The sequence below is a fragment of the Sturnira hondurensis genome, unplaced genomic scaffold (genome assembly GCF_014824575.4).
Source record: "Sturnira hondurensis isolate 20B ecotype Veracruz unplaced genomic scaffold, ASM1482457v3 Scaffold0007865, whole genome shotgun sequence".
NCBI lineage: Eukaryota > Metazoa > Chordata > Mammalia > Chiroptera > Phyllostomidae > Sturnira > Sturnira hondurensis.
The window spans coordinates 3751761-3771229 of NW_028080496.1; the positions used below are offsets into that span (position 1 = coordinate 3751761).

General features: G+C 57.0%; 1 protein-coding gene across 2 annotated transcripts; it reads right to left on the reverse strand.

Annotated features, from left to right (window-relative positions):
* Nucleotides 1-336: 336 nt before the first annotated feature.
* WDR93 (WD repeat domain 93) lies at nucleotides 337-19435 on the reverse strand. 2 transcript variants are annotated; one of them, XM_037053621.1, is made up of 17 exons: nucleotides 19355-19435; nucleotides 17208-17547; nucleotides 16461-16653; nucleotides 15174-15238; nucleotides 14781-14859; nucleotides 13172-13287; nucleotides 11996-12034; nucleotides 11190-11274; nucleotides 9608-9779; nucleotides 8559-8629; nucleotides 7919-8005; nucleotides 6709-6828; nucleotides 5597-5810; nucleotides 4338-4401; nucleotides 3721-3877; nucleotides 3325-3526; nucleotides 337-672 (listed from the first exon to the last, which is right to left on the reverse strand). In XM_037053621.1, exons 2-17 carry the CDS (start codon nucleotides 17505-17507, stop codon nucleotides 576-578), a joined length of 2061 nt encoding a protein of 686 aa, XP_036909516.1. In that variant the 5' UTR covers nucleotides 17508-17547; nucleotides 19355-19435; the 3' UTR covers nucleotides 337-575. The 2 variants fall into 2 exon arrangements, with proteins under 2 accessions (XP_036909516.1, XP_036909517.1); XM_037053622.1 differs by lacking the exon at nucleotides 337-672 and having other exon boundaries at nucleotides 3349-3526; nucleotides 3721-3794.
* Nucleotides 19436-19469: the final 34 nt, after the last annotated feature.

A 19469-nucleotide genomic window follows, 5' to 3' on the forward strand; every position in this document is an offset into this window, starting at 1 on the left:
CAGCGGGCCGGGGCAGTAGTGGTGCGGCACCTGCCACCTCACCTGGCACCTCTGCCTCGCACACCTGTGTGACCTCAGGGAGCCCCTCAACCAGTCTGGGCCGCAGCCTCTCCAGAGCGATTCCGTAAAGGTTGTGGGGCCGCGCAGAGAGGGAGGCGAAGTGAGCGGAGAGAGAAGGGGCCACACAGCGGCCGGGGTGGGCTGGTGTCCTGCTCCTCCGAACAAAGTGGCCGTCGCGGGCCCGTCAGGTAGGAGGTCCTCCTCACAAGGCCCGGGACGTTGAGGGATGCTTCGCCCACACCCAGCCGGTTACACAGCACAGCCACCCTGGGGTCGGGAAACAATCTCGCTGTTTATCTGGGTGACCCATCTGTCCAGCTGGGGGCTCAGACAAGGGGCAGAGCGGTTGAACCCCCCAAACAGTGCCTGTCTGTGGGGGTCACTGTCTGCAATTCCAGGCCCGGGGACCTCCTGAGCCGCAGCCCTTGGTCGCCGCGTCTCTTCACCTCGGGGCGTCCTGGGGCGGGGCCTGCCTGCAGCGGAGACCTCCTGGGGAGCCCGGGGCAGTGGCCGCCTCACTTCTTGAGGTTCTCTCTCTGGAGGAGCAAGGAGTACCTCCGCAGCCGGGTCCAGTGCTCCTGCTCCTTCGCCTGGTGCTCCAGCTTCTGAGACCTGGGGCCGCGCGGTTGGAGGTGAGAAGAGCCTGCTCTGTGCGGCGCCCGCCACCCGGCCCCCAGGTCCCCGGGGCGGACCTCCACCACCCTGTGCTCTATGTAGCAGGAACTCTCCAAATGACACAGGTGTGCTTCGTCTGTGTCCTCGGGATTCAGCCGGGGGCACAGCAGGCCCCCAAACACCCGGACTGAGGGAATGGGGGGCATTCCCCACCACGGGTCACAGAGCGGCAGCCGGCACAGGGAACTCAGGGGCTGAAGCCTGTGCGAGGAGCCCGTGTCAGGGAGCCAGCTCGCCCTTTCACAAGTGTCTCTTGAGCATCTGCCAGTGACAGGCTGTGGCGCAAGAACACCTACGTGACCACAGCAGCCTGCCCCTGTCCCCAGTGGGCACGGGTGACACAGAAAGAGAGAGAGTGCATTTGGGACGGGCAGCTTCTCAGTGCCACAGAGACCAACTGCAGGAGGGCAGGTTACACCCGTCGCCTGGGGAGGGAGGGCTCCCAGGGGATGAGGTCTTTTAAAAAATAAGGGAGTGGGGGAAAATGTAAGAAGGTGAATTTTTTTGTTTGTTTGAGTAACAAACGAATGCATGCTCACCTCCACCTCACATGCACGAGACAGCTGCAGACCACCCCGTCCACGCTCCCCGGCACCCCCACACAACCTTAGATTTCCAGGAACCTGCTGTTAGCGTGTTTGGGGTCTGCGCATCTGCAGGTGGTGTTTAGGGAGCCGCCCCTTTGTTTCTCAGGGAAGCAATGGCAAGTTAGGCGGTGCCCACTGTCTCCTCCCCAAGGACAGTAACAAAGGGGTGTCCACACAGCCCCTCGCCTGGGGGGCCATGTGACCTGGGAGCCCCAAGTCTATTGCCCCACCGAGAAGCCTGCTTATGGCCAAAAGCTGGGCAGGTAGAACCTGGACTGTGCTTGGCCCGTGTCCTACAGGGAACAAAGGGAGACAGACAGACAGACAGGCAACTGTTTCTGTGTGCTTCCTAGTGTCCTGAGACTTCTCGCTCATGGTCAAAGTTTGGTCTGGCCAGAGACAGCCAATGCTAAAACAGACGGGGCGTAGCACCAGATGGAAATGGTGCCCTAGAGGCCCAGGCGGGATGGAGCAGAAGCCAGGCGGGGGGTAGGGGGGGGGGCGGCAGGAGGGTGTCGGCACCCTTGACACCAGCCCGCCTCCTTTGGGCTTCGTTTCAGGCTGCTGCTTACGAAAGCCCGGGGCAGGCTCCGGCTGCAGGCCTGTGCCTCGGGCTCCACTGGCACACGGACCCATCGCCTGGTTTAACGGTGACGAAATGTTACCACCTCATTTTAGGGCCAGTGGAGAGATTTCAGCCTCAGGCTATAACTAGAAAAAAGTAAGGCAGGACTGACATCTTTGGGGTCCACATGGAGGCGTGTGGTCAGCGGGGAGAGGCAGATGGTAATGACAGGTCTAGGCTGTGAGTGTGGGGGGTTCGCTGAACTCTGTTGCAAAGCCCCAGACCGCAGCCTCCGTGCCACTGAAACAGGAAAGCCTTCGAATCGTGGTGTTTCCTGGCTTATCCCCAGGGGCCCATTCGGAAGGTGGGTCTCAGCCAGGGCTGTGATTGGAACACCGTGATTAGGTCTGATTCAGGCACAGCTGCTGCAACCACACAGTGCCTCCCCGTCCCGCCGCCCCCAGCTCCTGCTGTGTCCCAGGACCCAGGAGCACTTCCCTGAACACCCGCCGTGCGGGTAACCCCGAGCCGTGCCCCTGTCCCCAGGTGCCCACCTGCTCAGCCCCGCTGGCTCCAGCCCTCCTCCCTGCAGTGTTCCCAGGGGCCAGTTTTCCCACCCTGCTGGCACTGGGTGCCTCCAGGAAGGCTGGGTCGGGGACCTGGGTGCTAAGCTGGGGTGCGAGGGAGGAGAGACACTTGGGAGCAGGGTGGTGCGAGAGACTGCAGACAGTCACAGCAGAAGGGACTGTCTCCTCCTCAAAAGTGAACACGAGGCATGATCTCAACTATGTAGCCACCCGAGGAAGACACCTACCAGGACAGGCACTGACTCATTAATGGTGGTGCTGGGATTACGGGGTAAGTAAATTTGCTGTGTTGTATCACCCTGTTCTCCAAATGCCTGAGAGCGTAGGTAGAATGTATCAGCAATAATGAACATCACTTTTTCTAGCGGGGAATCACTCTGTTACAGGGGCAGTCCTGCCCTCGAAGCCTTGCGCAGGGGCCTGAGTACTCGCATCACCGGCACCGTGCTCAGCGGGGAGGAAGCAAGTGCCTGACACTCGGAATGCATGGAGGGTGGAGGAAAGGAAATGTGCTTGGACACGGGCTCCGTGGGTCCTGTGGGCTCTGGTGCGGCTGTTCCCTCTGTGGCTCAGCGTGCAGCAGTGCGTGGGGTGGGGGGCAGGCTGTGTGAACTGGGGAGGGGCCAGGCCCGACTGCATTCCGGGGAAGCTTCCTTCGCCCACACAGGCCGTGGGCTGGGGCTGGATGTGGTCCGCAGGCCCTGGCTTGTCAGCCCCTGCTACAGACGGTTGTGTGTGACAACCCAGATGAGGCTCTCCTCGGCCAGCCGCCTGAACTCATTCCTCCTTTTCTGCCAGTCGGAAGGGGAACCGGAGTGTGAGGGGGGCATTAAAGAGACCCAGGACCCACCTCTTCCGGAGGAAGCTCTCGCATCTCTCCTCCAAGGGCAGCGCCTGGGGCAAGGCCACGGTGTCCGGCTGGTCAGCCTGAGGAACACTGCTGTTCCTAATGATGTCCTCCAGGAGCGGGTAGGCAGTGAAATGAAAATAGAAGACAGATTTGGGGATGTCCTTGGCCTCGTGGGTGGCCTCCGTCTGATTCGGACGGTCTCCTGAGATGAGACGAGAGCACCAAGTTCTGTCTGAGGGTTCTGGCCTGTGGTTGCTCGGCCCTGGGGGCTGCTCTCTGCTAATCAAGGCTGGATCCCAGGGCCGAGCTGGGAGGGGCCCACTGGGTCTGCAGGAGCAGGGAGAAGCCTGCCTGGCCGAGGGGACTGAGGAAGTAAGGCAGGGAAGCATTCCCTACCTCGGAGCAGGAAGTACGGGTGGTGCGCAGACACGACGAACACCGGCCTCCAGGGCGCCTCCAGGTGGAAGGGCCTGAGGGGAGCAAAGGCACAGACCATCTGGGGCCTAGCCACGTCCAGCAGGTGCACGGAGCCGTTCTTGGAGAAGACCAGCACCTGGGAACACAGATGGCGAGGGGGCACTTCGCTACCTGGTCACCGCCCGGTGTGGAATCAGAGCAGCAGCTGGCCATTGGAAGTGAAACTTGGGTGCTCTTGAGCGCCCAGACCCTGGACCCTGTCTGGGACAGTGGCAGGGGTGTGGCGTCTGCCCTGGTGACTCCGTCCCGTCCCCCCAGCTCCTCTCCTGCAGGGCTGGCCGTCTGGTGGCCAGGGTCTACATTTGGGCCCATGCCCTTCCTCCACCTCCTGAGGGGCCCTGCTCAGTGCTCGGCCCCTCCTAACCCCCTGCTGCAGACGCACATTGGAACTCACCCCAATCTCAAATACCCTCCCTAGCCCCACATACCCCTCCAGCTGCCACGCTGTTCCCCTCCCTCCCTCTGTCAGACTTCCTCCCTGCCACACCTACACCCCCTGCTCACGCCGCCCCATCAGGAGAGCACGGGGAGCCTACCATGCCAGGTAAGGGTGGGACCGGGGCCACGGCACAGACGGCTTCATCTGGGTGCTTCGCCGGCCTGCAGGAAACAAGACCCACAGATGTCCACCCAGTGCTGTCCTCTCCCGGCACTCACCCCGGGTGAACTCTGGTACACGAGCACCAGGAGGTGTTCAGAAGGCTGTTTGCAGCTGCCGTGGCCCAAACCTCCGTCATCAGAGAGTGGATGTGAGCGCTCGGGGCCAAACAGAACCCAGCGCAACAGAGAGATGAGGGCCGGAGTAGAGGACGTCTCCACAGGGGACTCTGTGGAACAGTGTCACAAAGCACATGGCGAGATGAACCGCTTTAAAACACGGAGAGTGCAGAGACGACCACGTGGCTCGCCTGCTCTCTCCACGTCAAAGCGGACAGCGTGCTGCTAGGAGACGCAGGCCTGTGGACGTGCTCCTTCTTCAAGCAAAGCCGAGGAATGAATTCAGGAAGACAGTGTTGTGGGTTTGAAAAAAAATAGCTGCTTGGCAGTACCTCCCACCAGAAGGTAGAGTCTGTCTTTGCACTGCTGAAATGCAGGTGTGGCCACGCAGGTGTGGCCATGCAGGTGTGGCTATGGCACAGGCTGGGAAGGCAAGGCGGCTGCCACACCCTGTAGGCAAGGCCACCAGGATGCAAACCAGTGCCTGGGCCGCGGGCCACCAGCCACGTGAGTGAGGCCAGTGCCAACCATCCAGCCCCCATCGCAGACCTGCAGAATCAGGGCTAAGCAGTGACTGTTCTCTTAACCCGTGTCACCCTGGGGCAGGTGGTGGTCCCCTTGGAAGAGGAGAGGAGGCTGTGATGGGGAGAAGTGCACAGGCCTCAGCTGGGTTGGAGGTGACCTGCTTCTTAAACTTGCCGATGGCTGCTCGGGCATGTGTCTCGTCTCTCTGCCCATCTCCCTCCAGCTCTCTCCTCACACGCCCATACGCACACACAGACACTACATACACACTTGCTGTAGAGGTCGTTTGCATGCATAAACTATTTCACAGTTTTAACAAGACAGACAGAGGCCCAGGGGGAAGCTGGTAACAGGCTATTTTGGCAGAAATGACCATCCTCTCGGCCCTGTGGGGTGTGAAGGCTGGCGTCTGGGCCGCGCTGCCAGTTTGTGAGGGGGACTGCACAGGCTCTGGAGTCGAAGACCGGTGGGGTCAGGAGAGCAGGGACTGCGGAGACAGAGCCGGCCAGCGTCTCCCGGACACTTTCCCCGTCTTTCCCGCAAAGCCACCCACCTGTCAATCAGCGTGTGGGTGGCGGGCTCCTGGGCCCCGCTGGAGGCCACGAGGTGGAGAGAGCCGTCTGTGCACAGCACCACACAGGTCACTTGGGACTCCACCGGACCCTCGGGATACACGTTCCGTCCTCCGTGGACGAGGAAGTGCTTCAGGAAATGGATGCTTTGGCAGAAACACCCCTCAGGAAGAGCGACCACGCCGAGCAGGGACCCTGCAGGGGGCACCACACACCCCTCAGGTCGGGTCGGAAAGGGGGCTGCCGGGTGCAGCGCACGTGGAGGGGGGGAGGCGGGGGAGCACAGACGCCAGCGCCCCCTTCAGGGGGCCCTTCCTGGCGTGGAGAGCAGCTGGGTGGGGAGAACCAAACCCCTGGAAGGGCTGCGTCAAGAGCGTATCCCTCTCCAGAAAAATGAGAACGAGTTGTGGAATTAGGATCCTTCTTCTGTCCTTGAAATAGTTTTCACTTTATCAAACTGCCGTGCGTGGGACCAGTGATTTTCTGGGGGGCCACTAGCGCCGTGGGGAGAAGGTCCCCTTGTTTGAGACAACCGCTGACTCCTTGAGAGGGAAACGGCACCGGTGGGGGAGGCACCCCGCCCACTCGGCAGCGGCTCCCTGAGAAGGGCCAGCTCCGCTCTCTGGTCGTGACACCAGGGAGGAAGGCCACCGGTTCTCCAATGACAATCCACCGATTCATTCACAGCAGTTTCAGAGGCTCAGTGCGCGGAAGATGCTCCCTCAGAGGCTGATCAATTTGGGGTGAATGGATCCCATGGACTTTCAGTGCCCACAAAGCTGGACCAAGGGTCCTGGGGTCCCACCAAGGTGCCCCCCACCCAGAACAGCTGCTGGTCCCAAAGCGATCACTTGATAGGTCCCTTGGCTTCAATAGCAAGGAGGTTCCCGCTGTCGGGGTGGGGCTGGAAGAGCAGGAAGGGGGAGACTGGCTTGTTGTGAGCGCGGGTGGGGGAGGAAGGGGCTAGGCTGCGCTGGAAGGCCCTGAGAACAGAGTGACTCCCAGGCAGCCTGGCGCCTGCGGAACCTCGCGCCTCCGGAGCCCCAGTGCGCGGTGGTGCGCTGCCGGGCACGGGGGCCGGGGCGGGGCTCACCTTTGGCCAGGTCCCACAGCGTGAGCACGCCGTCCTCGCAGGCCAGCACCAGGTAGGAGCCGCAGTCGCTGAGCTGAGACAGGGCGATGGGCGCGGCGCAGGGCCACACACTCTCGGGCTCTGTCGGGGAGAACACCACTCACGGAGGGGGGCTGCCCCCACCACCGGAACCCGCACCTCGCGTCACCTCCCCCTGCACAGCCCTGGACATCTGCCCATGCGGTGCTGTCTGTCGCCTCAGACCCACAGGTTGGGTCCCCCCAGTTCACGCTCGGGGAGCACTTTTTCTCCAGTCACTTCATTTCATTCTCACAAGGGTCCTAGGAGGTGAGTCCTGTCAGTTGCATCCTGTCAGCTGCCTGTTTACAAGTCAGCAGACAGAGGCGGAGGAAGAAGCCAGGCGGCCTTGTGAGGGGGCAGCTCAAGGGGCTGTCACAAAGTCAACTTGCTCTGGTAACTGCCTCCGAAAGTTTGTGAAAAACCNTTGGGTCCCCCCAGTTCACGCTCGGGGAGCACTTTTTCTCCAGTCACTTCATTTCATTCTCACAAGGGTCCTAGGAGGTGAGTCCTGTCAGTTGCATCCTGTCAGCTGCCTGTTTACAAGTCAGCAGACGGAGGCGGAGGAAGAAGCCAGGCGGCCTCCTCTGTGCGCGCTGCAGGGCGGCCTTGTGAGGGGGCAGCTCAAGGGGCTGTCACAAAGTCAACTTGCTCTGGTAACTGCCTCCGAAAGTTTGTGAAAAACCAACCAACAGCCACCACCCACATTTCCTAAGTGCCTCTCCACGTCCAAGAGCTTTCCCACACAGAGGGACTCTGGTTTGCCATTCACCATGAAAGCAGACACGTGCAGTGGGTGGGGACGGCGCAGTTCATTAGCTCCCTGCTTCAGAGGAGAAGGCAGGAAGGGGGAGACTGACGGGGGGAGGGGGGATTGGGACATCAGGTGACTGGCGTGAGACCACGCAGACCGCAGGCCGGAGAAAGGGCCTGCTCTTCTGTGGCCAAGCCCACCTCCTTCGGCCTCAGCTGCCTGAGGAACCCTAGGGGCCTGGCTGGGCTTTGTCCCTATTGACCTGGAATCTTTAAGGGACACGACAGCTGGGGACAGAGACCTGGGTCACAGCACCGCCACCACACACGACTGGGGTCCCTTAAAGCCACACTGATGTGTCAGCCACGGGCTCTCAGCTGCCTGGGGAAGGACACCTACCAACTTTGTCCCTCTGGGTCCTGTTCAGTGAGTAGAAGAAGAAGTTGTGATGGCCTGTCCAGTGCACGCCAAGGACACAGGGTATCCCTGGGGACAGGGGGGGGAAGGCCATCATGTAGGAGTCGAGGTGGCCTTCGGTTTGTGCAGACAGTGTGCGCCCATGGGAAGTGGGTTCGAAATAAAAAAGTGGTTTGTTCGAATGGGCAGCACCCAATGCAAGGGTGAGCTTCCCGGGGAGGGGGTGCTGGGCACCCCCAGGAGGCCCAGTCACCTTCCTGGGAAGGAACCCTTGTCACAACTGCCCTCGGCCACTTTCACAGCTTCTAGATTGGGTGTGTGCATGTGTTCTGAGTGACATCTTCTTCCAAATGGATGCATGTCTCGGAGCAGCCTGGTGGGACAGGGACCACCTCTCCTCTGCGGCAGGTCACTCCCTGGAGATGGAGCCAGCGCCCATTCTCAAGGGCATCTGGGATTCAGCTGGTGCTGCGGGTGTCCTCCTTGCCACCACCCCCCACCCCGCACAAGGGCTCAAGGGTTCGCTGTGCAGAGCACCTCTAGGAGGGCTTGCTGAGGCCGTCCCCCAAGGTGGCTGGACAGGGGCCCAGGACAGGACAGCCGCCTGCTCACATTCACTTACCTGAGGGGCCCTTGAGCTCCGCTGGCATCATAATGACACAGCTGGGAAGGAGGAAGTGGAACGTGGCCATACTAGGGGAGAAAGGGACCCTGGTCAGAGCCCTGTCAGACCCCCGGGCCGGGGGGTGGGGCTGGCTGCCTGGGACTAGGACCAGAAGTGGGTAGTCCACCAGTGGGTGTGGACTACCCACCAGTGGGTGTGGGGCCACGACGCGAATGGCATTCTGTGTGCCAGCCCTGGGGCGTGAGGCCAGGGCGGGTGGAGCTGCAGGGGTCTCTCCAGGCCGGGAGGAGCCACACCTGGCCTTGGGGAAGACCCCATAATGACCAAGTCGGGCCATTTGCCAGACACTATCTATTGCGGGGTCAGTACAACCAGTGCTGTGCGGAAAAATTGGCTTTCTCTCTCTTTCTCTTTTTAAAAGCCCCAGGGTCCTGATGTGTGGGGTTTGTAGCTTTGTGTGGCATGAACGCTCTCATGAGGGACAGTCACCAGCGGTGTAACAGCCACCTGCACCCAGCTCGCAGCCCGAGGCTGCTGCTAGGGCTTTGCGCCAGAACCCACTGGGCCCACTTGAGAGCAGGGTGAGAGCTTTGGGGCAGGGCCGTCCTGGGAGGCAGGGCAGCCCTGAGGGCTCAGCAGACAGGGCCAAGGCCGGGGCTCAGGTGTTGCCTTGGCAGTGTGGGCTGAGCCAGGCCTGCCCCCGCCCGGGGTGAGACTGAGCATCTCCATGACGCGCACCCCGGGGCAGGAATATGTGAGTGTTACTAGCAGGGACTCGTGGCTCTGAGTCTGGGATCTTCTCTGTCATCTAGAGGGTCAGGAAAAAGTTGTCAGAGCTGGTATCGTACAGAAGACAGCCTGATACTGTCCTGTTACTGTATGTCATCACCATCGCTCCCCCTTCCCTACGAAACCCACCCACGCAGCCTTTGTGCTGGGTTCACACAGTCTCCACACGGCTCCTCAAAAGATCTGGGGGAGTTCTCAGAAAAACGTCCCCAGCCAGAAGGAGCTCTCAGCCCCTCGGCCGACCCAGGCCTGCACACCTGACCAGCTCCTCCTCGCTGCCCCCGTCCAGGAACTTCTGGTACTTGGCGTGGAAGGTGGCGGCCTGCTGTTCCCACTGGCTGTCCTTGATGAAGTGGTTCTGCCCCGAGCCCAGCCCGAAGCAGCCCTCAATCTTCGCGAAGACTTCCAGGGGGCTCTTAAATGTGGTACCTAGGTTGACAGTATTCCGGAATTGCTCAAACCATCGGGTCCCCCCTTCTTGCCTGGTGCTCCCTCCCCCACTCTTCCTTCCCCCTCCTGCCCAGAACTCTGGCCCAGAGGCCCAGACCCTTCCGGGAGCCCCGCCTTGCCTTTGCTGGCCTCTCTTCTATCCTCTCCGCCCCCCCCCAACCCTGTTCAGGATGCACAGGCTGCCTGCGGCAACCCCCACCCTCCACCCTATCACCTCCTCTTTGCAAAGGCGGCCAAGGAAATGTTTCATTCGTCTGCATTTCTGTCTGCTACCTCCAGCCATCTTTCTGTATTTTACATATATATTTCTGTCTATGTGTTATTCACGCATTTATGGTTATATCTGGTCGTAATTTCTGTAGTTCTGTCAGTATCAATGACTCAATCTCTCTATATCTAAGGCTTTATAACACATCTTGATGGAGCCAATCTTATCGTCAGGCTCTTTGACAGGAGTGAGCGGGCTCTTCTTGGTCTCTTGCCTCTCCCGCTTTATTTTTGATGGTTGCAAAGTGTTCCTTCCTACAAGTGCACCAGACTGGACGTAACCAGCTGTTTGCCTCCTGAAATGACTCCGCAGTGCGGCACTCACAGCTGCATCTTTTTTAAAAAATATATTTTATTGATTATACCATTACAGTTGTTCTCTTCCTCCCTTCATTCCCCTCCACCCTACACACCACTCCCCCACCCTTCCCCCCTTTAGTTTATGCCCATGTGTCTCAAGTTCTTCAGATTCTATATTTCCCCTACTATTCTTGCCCTCCCCCCCCCTATCTATTTTTAACCTACCGTCTATGCTACTTAGACAGAAGGAACAGCTATGTCGCTGCGTCTTTGCGGCCCAGCGCCCGGGAGTACTGAAAGGGGACCCTCCGCAAGCTCCGCCCCCAGGGCGTTCCCCGCGCCCCTTGGCCAACTCCCGTTTCTCTTATTAAACGTGGTTTCCGTAGCGCAGTGACAAGATGCTGCAGGAACTGGGCTCTTGTTCTATCAGTGAGTGTTTGGTTAAACAGGGCGTCCTTGTATTCAGTGCATTGTGTCGCTTCCAGCTGCAGAGCCCCCGGTGGCGCGAGGGAGGACCGCCCCGAGGCAGGGAAGCAGGAGTGAATGGGCTCCAGCCAGCGCCCGGGAAAGGGCTCTCTCTCCTGGTCTCCCAATTCAATGACGTTACCTGCGGCCTTGTAACGTCTAGAATTTGTACCATGAGGTCCCAGAGCTTATGACTTAAAAAAAAAAAAAAGCAAACCTGCCTCTTCAGAACTGTACTTGTCATTTAGATAGGGCTGCTACTCAACAGAAAGGCTGGGCGGTGCGGGGGAAGGCGAAGGAAGAGCGAGAGGAGGAATCGCCGGCGAAAGGACAAAGAGTGGCCTCGGCCGCACTGACCTGTGATGGGCTTGGGCGGTTTGATCTTCACTATGGGAATCGGAGGGCTCAGCTTCACCTCTCCCTTCAAACCGATGCTTAGGTCCTGCAAGGCGGAAAAGGCACCTCTGGGAAGGCGACAAAGGAGGGGAAGCCGAGCCATTTAAAACTCTTCCTCCAAGGAAGGCAGGAAAAAAGGGACAAGGAGGAAGAACTCGTGGGGCAAGGGAGAGTGAAGAGCACAGTGGGAGATTTCCACCGAACACACCAGTGACCACACGAACTGTGAGTGGCCAGAACAGCCCGATTAGAAGGCAGGGTGTCAGCGTGTAAACAGGCAGGGCCCCAGCACATGCTCTCAAAAAGAAACTCGTGTGAGACACAAACGCACAGGTATATTAAGAATAAAAGGGTCAGGAAGGATGTATCTTGCAAAACTCATCAGAAGTGTGAGTAAAAAGAGACCGTGGGCTTTTGCCAAGAAATGTTAACTTTTGCCAGTTTTACAAAAATACACAACCACATGAACACATTGCCAGGGCCCCTCCCGGGGCTTCGGGAGGGGCCAGACAGGGAGGACCCTGTGTTCCCGCCTCCCTTCCGCTGGCCACCCGCCGCTGGGCACGTGACTTGGGTCACTAATCCTCAAGAGTGGGAGCCATCTTCAGGGACACGAGGCACAGGATTTCGTGCCAGGGAATCTGAAAACAGTGCCATGGTGGAACATGTTGCCAGCATATTTGATATTTCAGGTAAATTTCAGGTCAAAGTAAAAAATCTAACATGTAACATAAATCTATCTGGGAATTTCCTTTAAATTTTCTTACCATTTCTGAATTATCCGGAGATGTGGGCTCAAGAGTGTTCTGAAGAGGAAAAAAAATATTAATTCACAGTGGGCTTGGTGTGCATGCCCCTCCCCTTGCAGTCTGCTGAGGTGCTCTCTCTCCCCGCTCCCCCCATACTCCTGTGAGTAGCCACAGAGGAGCGGTACTCAGGCGGTCCCCGGGTCAGCAGGATTTTAACACATGATCCCTATTCTCTAGGATGCTAAAATGTAGTTGGGGGAACGGGAAATAGTGAGTGAACAGAGGTAAGATTGCATGGGAGACCACTGCAAAAATCTAAGGTGACGCGACTATTTCTGATTGGCAAAATCTACTGCGATGCTGACACTCTGATTTAACCCTGAACTCACAGTACCACTGTGACCGGCAGGAGCTGGCTGCTCCTTGGTGAACAGAGACTGAATTATGATGAGAACGCACCCCCCATCCAAGGTGCCTTCTCAGTTGGATCGTCAGTGAACCCCCCAAAAACACCCCTCGAGTGTGACAGCAGGGGGCTGGCTCATAAACAGAAGTGGAGGGTGTGGTCTTACCAACCCAGAAACTTATCCGGCGGTTAAGAAAAGACGGCTTTAGTGCATGACATGACAGCTGAAACCAAGGTAGTGCGTGAGGGGTGCCCCAAAAGGCACAAAGAATGGATTCTGTGGGAGCTCCAAGGAGAATGATCCGGTGACCCCGGACTGCACCCCATGAGGACATCTGCTGGGGAGATGGGCGCTTCTTCCCGCTTTCTGAGAGCGATGGAGAAGTGCCTGCATGTCTGTGTGTCAAACAACCTGCGCGTAGCGTGGTCTGGGGAGCTGAGGGGGACGGAGGCAGCACGGTTTCAGCCCGGACGGGAAGAGAGGGGCCTGCGAGCCCTCGGAAGTCGGGCTGGACGGCCTGCCTCCCAGGGAACTGCCTGCCTGTGGCTCTGGGTGGGCAGGCGAATCCGGGCAGGCGTGGGAGATACTGAGAGCCCCACCACCAAAGACTCTGCGTTCTAACTCCTGATTTTAACCAACGCAAATCGATTTGGGAGACGGGGGCCAGTGTGCCCTCTCTCACAGCCTCCAGAAGGCCCTGTCTTCTTGGAATCCGAGGGAGGGTTCGGGATGGACGTGGGGCCGGGGCAGGGAGAAATGTAGCACTTAAAACCCCGGCGCTTCCTACCAGTTGCGGCTGTCTGACTTTCTTCTTTGGATTCGTGGTGACTTGGGGGTGCTCCACCTCCTTGAGCCAAGACTCCTTGGGCAATCTGTACACATCCAGCCAAGTGTCTCCAGCACCTGCATTGGGAAACCAAGGGACCGTTGAGCAATGGCAGGCAGGCGCCAAGGGGCCCCAGGGAAACGGCCTGGCTTCTCAGAACCCCTGACACGGAGACCAGCAGACACCTCCAAGCAGCAGGGCCTCACTCCGGAGAGCGGGGCCCCTCCCCGAAGCCCCCCTGCCTGCATTGACCCACCAGTGTCTAGCCAGACTCAGCGGCCCAGTCCCCATGTGGTCCAGGGGCCCAAAGTGGGACTTTATCCTGTCGTAGAAGTATGCTCAGCTTCTATGCCGAATACCTGACAACCAGAGGAGGGCTGCTTGCCCACAGGGTGGGTTCCTGGCTAAAAGTTTCCTAAAACAAGTGGTCACCCGGAGCCCTCGACCTCAGACTTCAGGCCTCCAGTACCTCGAGAATGTACATATGTGTTTTAGGCCACCCGATTGTGGTGCTGTGTGTAGGCAGCCCCAGGAAACCACTACGGAATGAAAGCTCCCCCTGGTGCAGAGAGCATTTCGAAATACACCTCTTTCCTCAGGCCCTTAACAGTGGAGGTCCCTGGACAAGAACATAAATAGAGGCCCATAAACCATTTGTCTAAATATTTAAAAGTTAAATATCAAGCTAGCATTTGGGAAAAAAATATGTTCTGTCACCGTAGTGATAACCGCAGCAGGCAAGACCCCATGGCACGTGCTGACCTTGGTGGGCACAAGGTGGAGGCGAAACAGGGGGTTTGCAGCCTCTAAGCATCTCCCCCCAAGTGTTTATCAGTTACTGCGGTGGTCTCAACATAGATCCCCAAATCCTGTGGTCCTCTGGCCTGCAGGAAGCGGCCTTTCAATCCTCTGCCCTTCAGTGTGGTCGGGACGCAGTGGCTTGCTTCTAACAGAGCTGGGACAGGGAAAGACAGTGGCTCAGCAGCCGGGGAACCTGGCAGACGCCACTTCAAGTTCAAGGTCACCATCAGCAGTGGTGAGCCCCGTGGCTATCACATACCCCTGACGTGATGCAGTGAAAAGAGCCCTTCCTTTACCTCTGTGTCTCGCCACCCCCCACGTCCTTATCCCCAGTGGCATGAGAAAAGTTCAGACAAACTGAAACTGAGGGACACTGCAGGACATATCTGGCCGGTGCTCTTCCGACGTTCAAGGTCATGAAAAACAAGGAAAGACCAAGACATGGTCTCAGACAGGAGTAGGATAAGCTGACGTGGCGCCTAAATGCAGTATGGTATCCTGGATTGGGCCCTGGAGCCAAAAACTTAGGAGAAAAACTGGCATCTGAAGAAAAAAAAATCTGTAGTTAATAGTAGTGTACCAGTGTTATTTGCTTGAGTTTGACAGAGGCACCACGGCCATGCTCAGTGCTGGTGCTGGGGACGCCCAGGGAAGGCAGGGCGACTCTGCACATTACTTCCACAAAAGAGGCTGGGGGTGGTGGGGAAGAGCTCTTATCTAGAAGAGACTGAAGGTCTGGACTTGCGTAACAGCCTCTGGATAACCTTGCCTTGGAGCAGGAAGGCCGCGAAGTCCCCTCCCTGAGAGATCTCCATCTTGACACAGGGTGTTGGCTTGTTGGTGTCATCCTGAAAAGGAGACAGAGGCTGCTGGAGCAAGGTGTGGCTCCCATGCAGGCACATAAATCCCTTCAAAACCTGAGACATAAGGGCTCTGGCCAGGTAGCTCAGTTGGCTAGCGCATCATCTTGATACCCCAAGGCTGTGGGTTCGATGCGTGGTCAGGGCACATGAATTAACCAGTGAGTGGGTCAATAAGAGGAACAAATAGGTGGATTTTTTTCCTCTCTCTTTAAAAAACAAAATCAGTAAAAAATAAATAAATAACATAAAAAACATAAACTTGACTTGCCACAGCTTGGAGCCCAGCTTTAGGAACTCACCACATCATTGACAGTCTTGACGAAGAAAAGACTGTCTTTGTAAATATAGAACAGTCTAATGATACCTGAAACGGGAAAGGGAGGAAGAGCATGAGGCGGAGAAGTGAGCCGAAGGAGGACTGGACTTTGTGATGTTGTCCTCCAAGTTCATGCCTCCTGAGGCCTCTTCCCTGGGCCCTCCTCCGCCCACACTCGGACATGCAGGCGGTTCTGCCTTCTGGCCCCCTCGGGCCACCCGGCCCTGCCCTCTCCTCCTAGGGCCCTCCTGGCAGCCCTCTGGCCACACCAGTCCCCTCCTTGACTTCTGGCCCCCGATTCAGTCACCAGCCCACTGCCTCACATGTCGTCTGTGCCCTGTGGGTGTTTTCTGTTCCCCTAGCGAGTTCTCAAACACTCTGAGGGACAGGATCCGGCCTCGCTCGTCTATGTACCACACCTCTCAGTCCCCAAGAAGCTTCTCAGGCAGTTGATTTTGTTGATTCGGTAAGTAATCCCAGTCATTCTAATTCCCGTTGAACCTGCAGGCTCCCCTTTGGGATCCTCACCCACCATGACCTCTTGCCTCTTTCTCCAGGTGCCTGATGCTCATAACCTGCCCCCCCCCCCCATAATACAGACTTTACAAAGGCAGCTGGTCCTTCAGGCTGAGAGTCTAACTGAGCCCAGTAACACCCTTGGGACGCCCACTCTCTGCCCCCCAGCTGCCCCTGCCTGGGCCCAGACCGGCCTCCCCTCTCTCCTTAATGACTGCAGGGTGCTTCCGAGGCGCTCTGGCCCTTGTTTGGCTTTTTTGAACTCCTGCCAGTGTGCCTTCCGAAAGTGTCATTCAGGCCAGGTCACTTCCGCAGAGACAGTGCCGTCCAGGAAACAGTCTGCCCCTCCCTGTGGTGTCGTCCGCGTGCTGGGGGGCCCAGTTCATCCTCAGGCCGAGGGAAAGAAGCAGGCCCTGGTGTATGTGAGCAGCAGGATGGTCTTCGCCATTTACTTCCCGTGTTACCTCGAGTTACTGAACCTCCACGCCTCAGTTGCCTCTTCTGAGAGGCAGGGATAATGAATTGCACTCAGACCCTGGGGCTGTTGGGAGGGTTAAATGGGCCAACTATGGGACATGCTGGGAGAGGGCCTGGCACATTGCACTGTTCTGTGGGTGCTTGTTACTACGATACTTCGAGACCAGGGAGAGCTTGCCACGTCTGGCCCCGCCCACACCAGGGAAGGACATGACATTGAACAGCAGTTCTACAGGTGCATGTAAATTAGGCCCAAAGGAAGATGAGGAACAAGTACCCATTTCATCCACAGGAGCAATAAGGATGTCGTTCCCCAAATCTGCAGTCCAGATGGACGTGACTCCAACCTTCAGTTTATCCCAGACGCACATGCGCTTGGTGTTGTACAGGTTATAAATGGAGAACCCTTTGGCTCCTCCAATAAACACATAGTCTTGGGAAATAGCCATACAATTCGGTACGCTGCCGAGCTGGGAGAACAACAAACAAAGAACAACAACAAAAAAAAAACCACAAAGGAAAAAGGAATGATTTTTCAGCGGTCACCGTCTGCAAGTAATAGAAGCCGACATCTCAAAGAGGGATTACGGGTGTAGGGGGCCTTCCTCGACGCGGTGCCGTCCCCAGACCCGGGGCTCAGCTACACGTCTTGCCCACCGATCAAGAAGTCATAACGCTCCACTTGTAGGGGAAGGGGACCAGGGAGCAAGGAGGAGTGGATTCGCTGCACTAAGCACGGCCAAACGAGCTGTAGCCCAGGCTCTGGGAGAGTCTCCGCCCTCCAGTCGGAGCGTGATTACAACTCGCAGAAAGACTTTCAAACAGCTGCTGACTATAAGACTTTCTGTATAATCCTCAGTTATAGGCAGGACACCCATGTTCCCCAGACTGCCTAGAATCTTTCAAAAGCGCAGCTGTCATATTGACTGAAGGTTCCTGGCAGGAGGTCCTTTCCTGGGTTAGGTGTTCTCATTTATTCACACTCAACCGTGAGCACGGGGATTCCTGGTCGGCTGCTCCCTACCTTGCTCTGGGAAACCGGAGGGTAGACGGTGGGCTGGATCTGGCTGAGCTTGGCCTCCCGCAGCCTGTCCCTCTCCTCGATGATCTCCCACGACCGGTCAAACACAAGGTCCACCAGCTTGTTGATCATTCGATAAGGCTGAGGCAGAGAATGCCGCTGCTGGTCCGGATCCTTGAAGACATAATGCCTTTCCTCATCCTTGGACCAGTCCTTCTCTGTGGGGGGGGGCACCTCCAGTCCCTTTTGTGTAAGAAGGGGCAGCCTCAGCCTCTGGGCTCGACTTGCCAGGGGGGTTGACATCACAAGGCGGCACCGGGATGGGCTCCGCGACTCTGAAGAGCTGACGAAGGAAGGAAGCAAAGGTACTTGGAGAAGATGGGGAAGTGAAAACAGTATCATCTTCTCTGGCACTATAATATATGGGGATTATTTATTCCAGAGACTCACGCTTTCCGTATTTATGACAGGATTGTTACCACATTAGTAAGACACTTTTTTTTCTTTTGAATTAAAAACATGGTATTAGAGAGAGAGAAACACCAATTTGTCGTTCCATGCATTTATGTTTTCATTGGTTGATTCTTGTATAGGTGCCCTGACTGGGGATCAAACCCGAAACCTTGGCATATCAGGACGATGCTCTAACCAGCTGAGCTACCCAGCCAGAGCCCTGCAATAAGCTCTTCATGTTAGTGAGGACATCAGCAGAGACAGGTATTGACCATTCACATCTTCCTGGCCAGCCCAAGATGAGATGTGCTAAGGCTAAGGCAGGGAATGCCGCTGCTGGTCCAGATCCTTGAAGACATAATGCCTTTCCTCATCCTTGGACCAGTCCTTCTCTGGGGGGGGGGGTGGTGGCACAGGAACAAAGGAACAAATGGAAGCAAAGAAACCTGGCAGCCTGCTGCCTGTCCTCACCTCCTGAGGAGGGAGAGATGGTCTTTCTGTCCCAAAAGGAATGCACCCTCTGTCCCCCTGCTCATGTCTTCTCCTAGTTCTTGTCTGCAGACGGCTCTGCCCCAGCCAGGTGAGGAGTGAGACCTGATTCTCCTTTTCCTTTCCCTTACCTGCAACCAGAGGCACTTCAAGCCCTTCCAATAACTGCTGTCTGATTTGTGCTGAGCTTACCTATTTACTCATGTCCCCCAGTAACCTAATACCTGAGGCCCAGAGCTTAGCACTGCGGTGTGGGGTACAGGGCCAGCCTTCAACAATTTCTTTATTTTTTTGCCGTACTGCCCTGCCTTGGGATATGAACTTGGAGAGTACTTCCGGCTGTCTTCCAGGCACTCCCCGTGCAAAGGTTGAGTGAATTTGTGGGGCCCAGAGATTCCACCACCCCAAAGTCTAGATGCCTCCTTTTGGAGTCTAGACCACACGTTTAGGGGACCTACAGCCCTGAAATTTACTGCCCAAATGATGCTTGCAAGTCTCTTTCCCAGCTTTTTCCATAGCTGCCAGTGTGTGCACCCCAGGACCTGAAAGATGACCTGGGCTGTGGCTGTTTGCCGGGCTCTGGGCAGAACGTGGGTGTGGCTTGGAGGACCCACAACGGTATGCCAGGTCCCTCTTAGTGACATACCAGGGAGCCAGGAAGGGGAAGAGAGTGGGGTGGGGAAGGACCATGGACAGCTCTCCCCACGGCCCAGTATTTGGTGAAACAGCTCCTAGATCATTGTGAAAGTATTTGTCAAGGTAGGAGAACAGAACATATTTTTTTTTAACAATGTGTTATTTTGATTTGAAACTTTTAAATATTCAAATATACGGTATGTGGGCCTCTATTTGTACTGCTTCCTCCGGGTCCTGCAAGTGTCAGGGGTGGGCCTAAGCAAAGGGACTCACAATTACAAAAATAGGCGACCTTAGTTTGTGACTATAGGGGGTACATGTTATAAAATTGCCACTGTGGAATGGACGGGGTTCCATGTCTGCTAGCCCCACAGGGGAGACGTTCAGTCGCGCAGGGTCACGGTAATCTATTTTTGCCCCCACTCTGTTCATATAGTATCTCCTCAAGCAACAGTCTTCATTTGGTGTTCCGTAATCCGAACAGGAAGTTCTCCCGCTTCACCCGGCTCCCAAGGTAGAAATACACCCCTCGGATTGGCTTATCCCTGCTCTAACCACGTGCTTCCCCATACCTGCAGCTGGTGTAGCTCCAGGAAGACGAGGCACAGCCCTGGGAAATAATTAGGCCCTTCAGTCCCCAAGCAGAAGTTTCAGGGAATCTCCATTCAGGATCCCACCTGGGGTTCT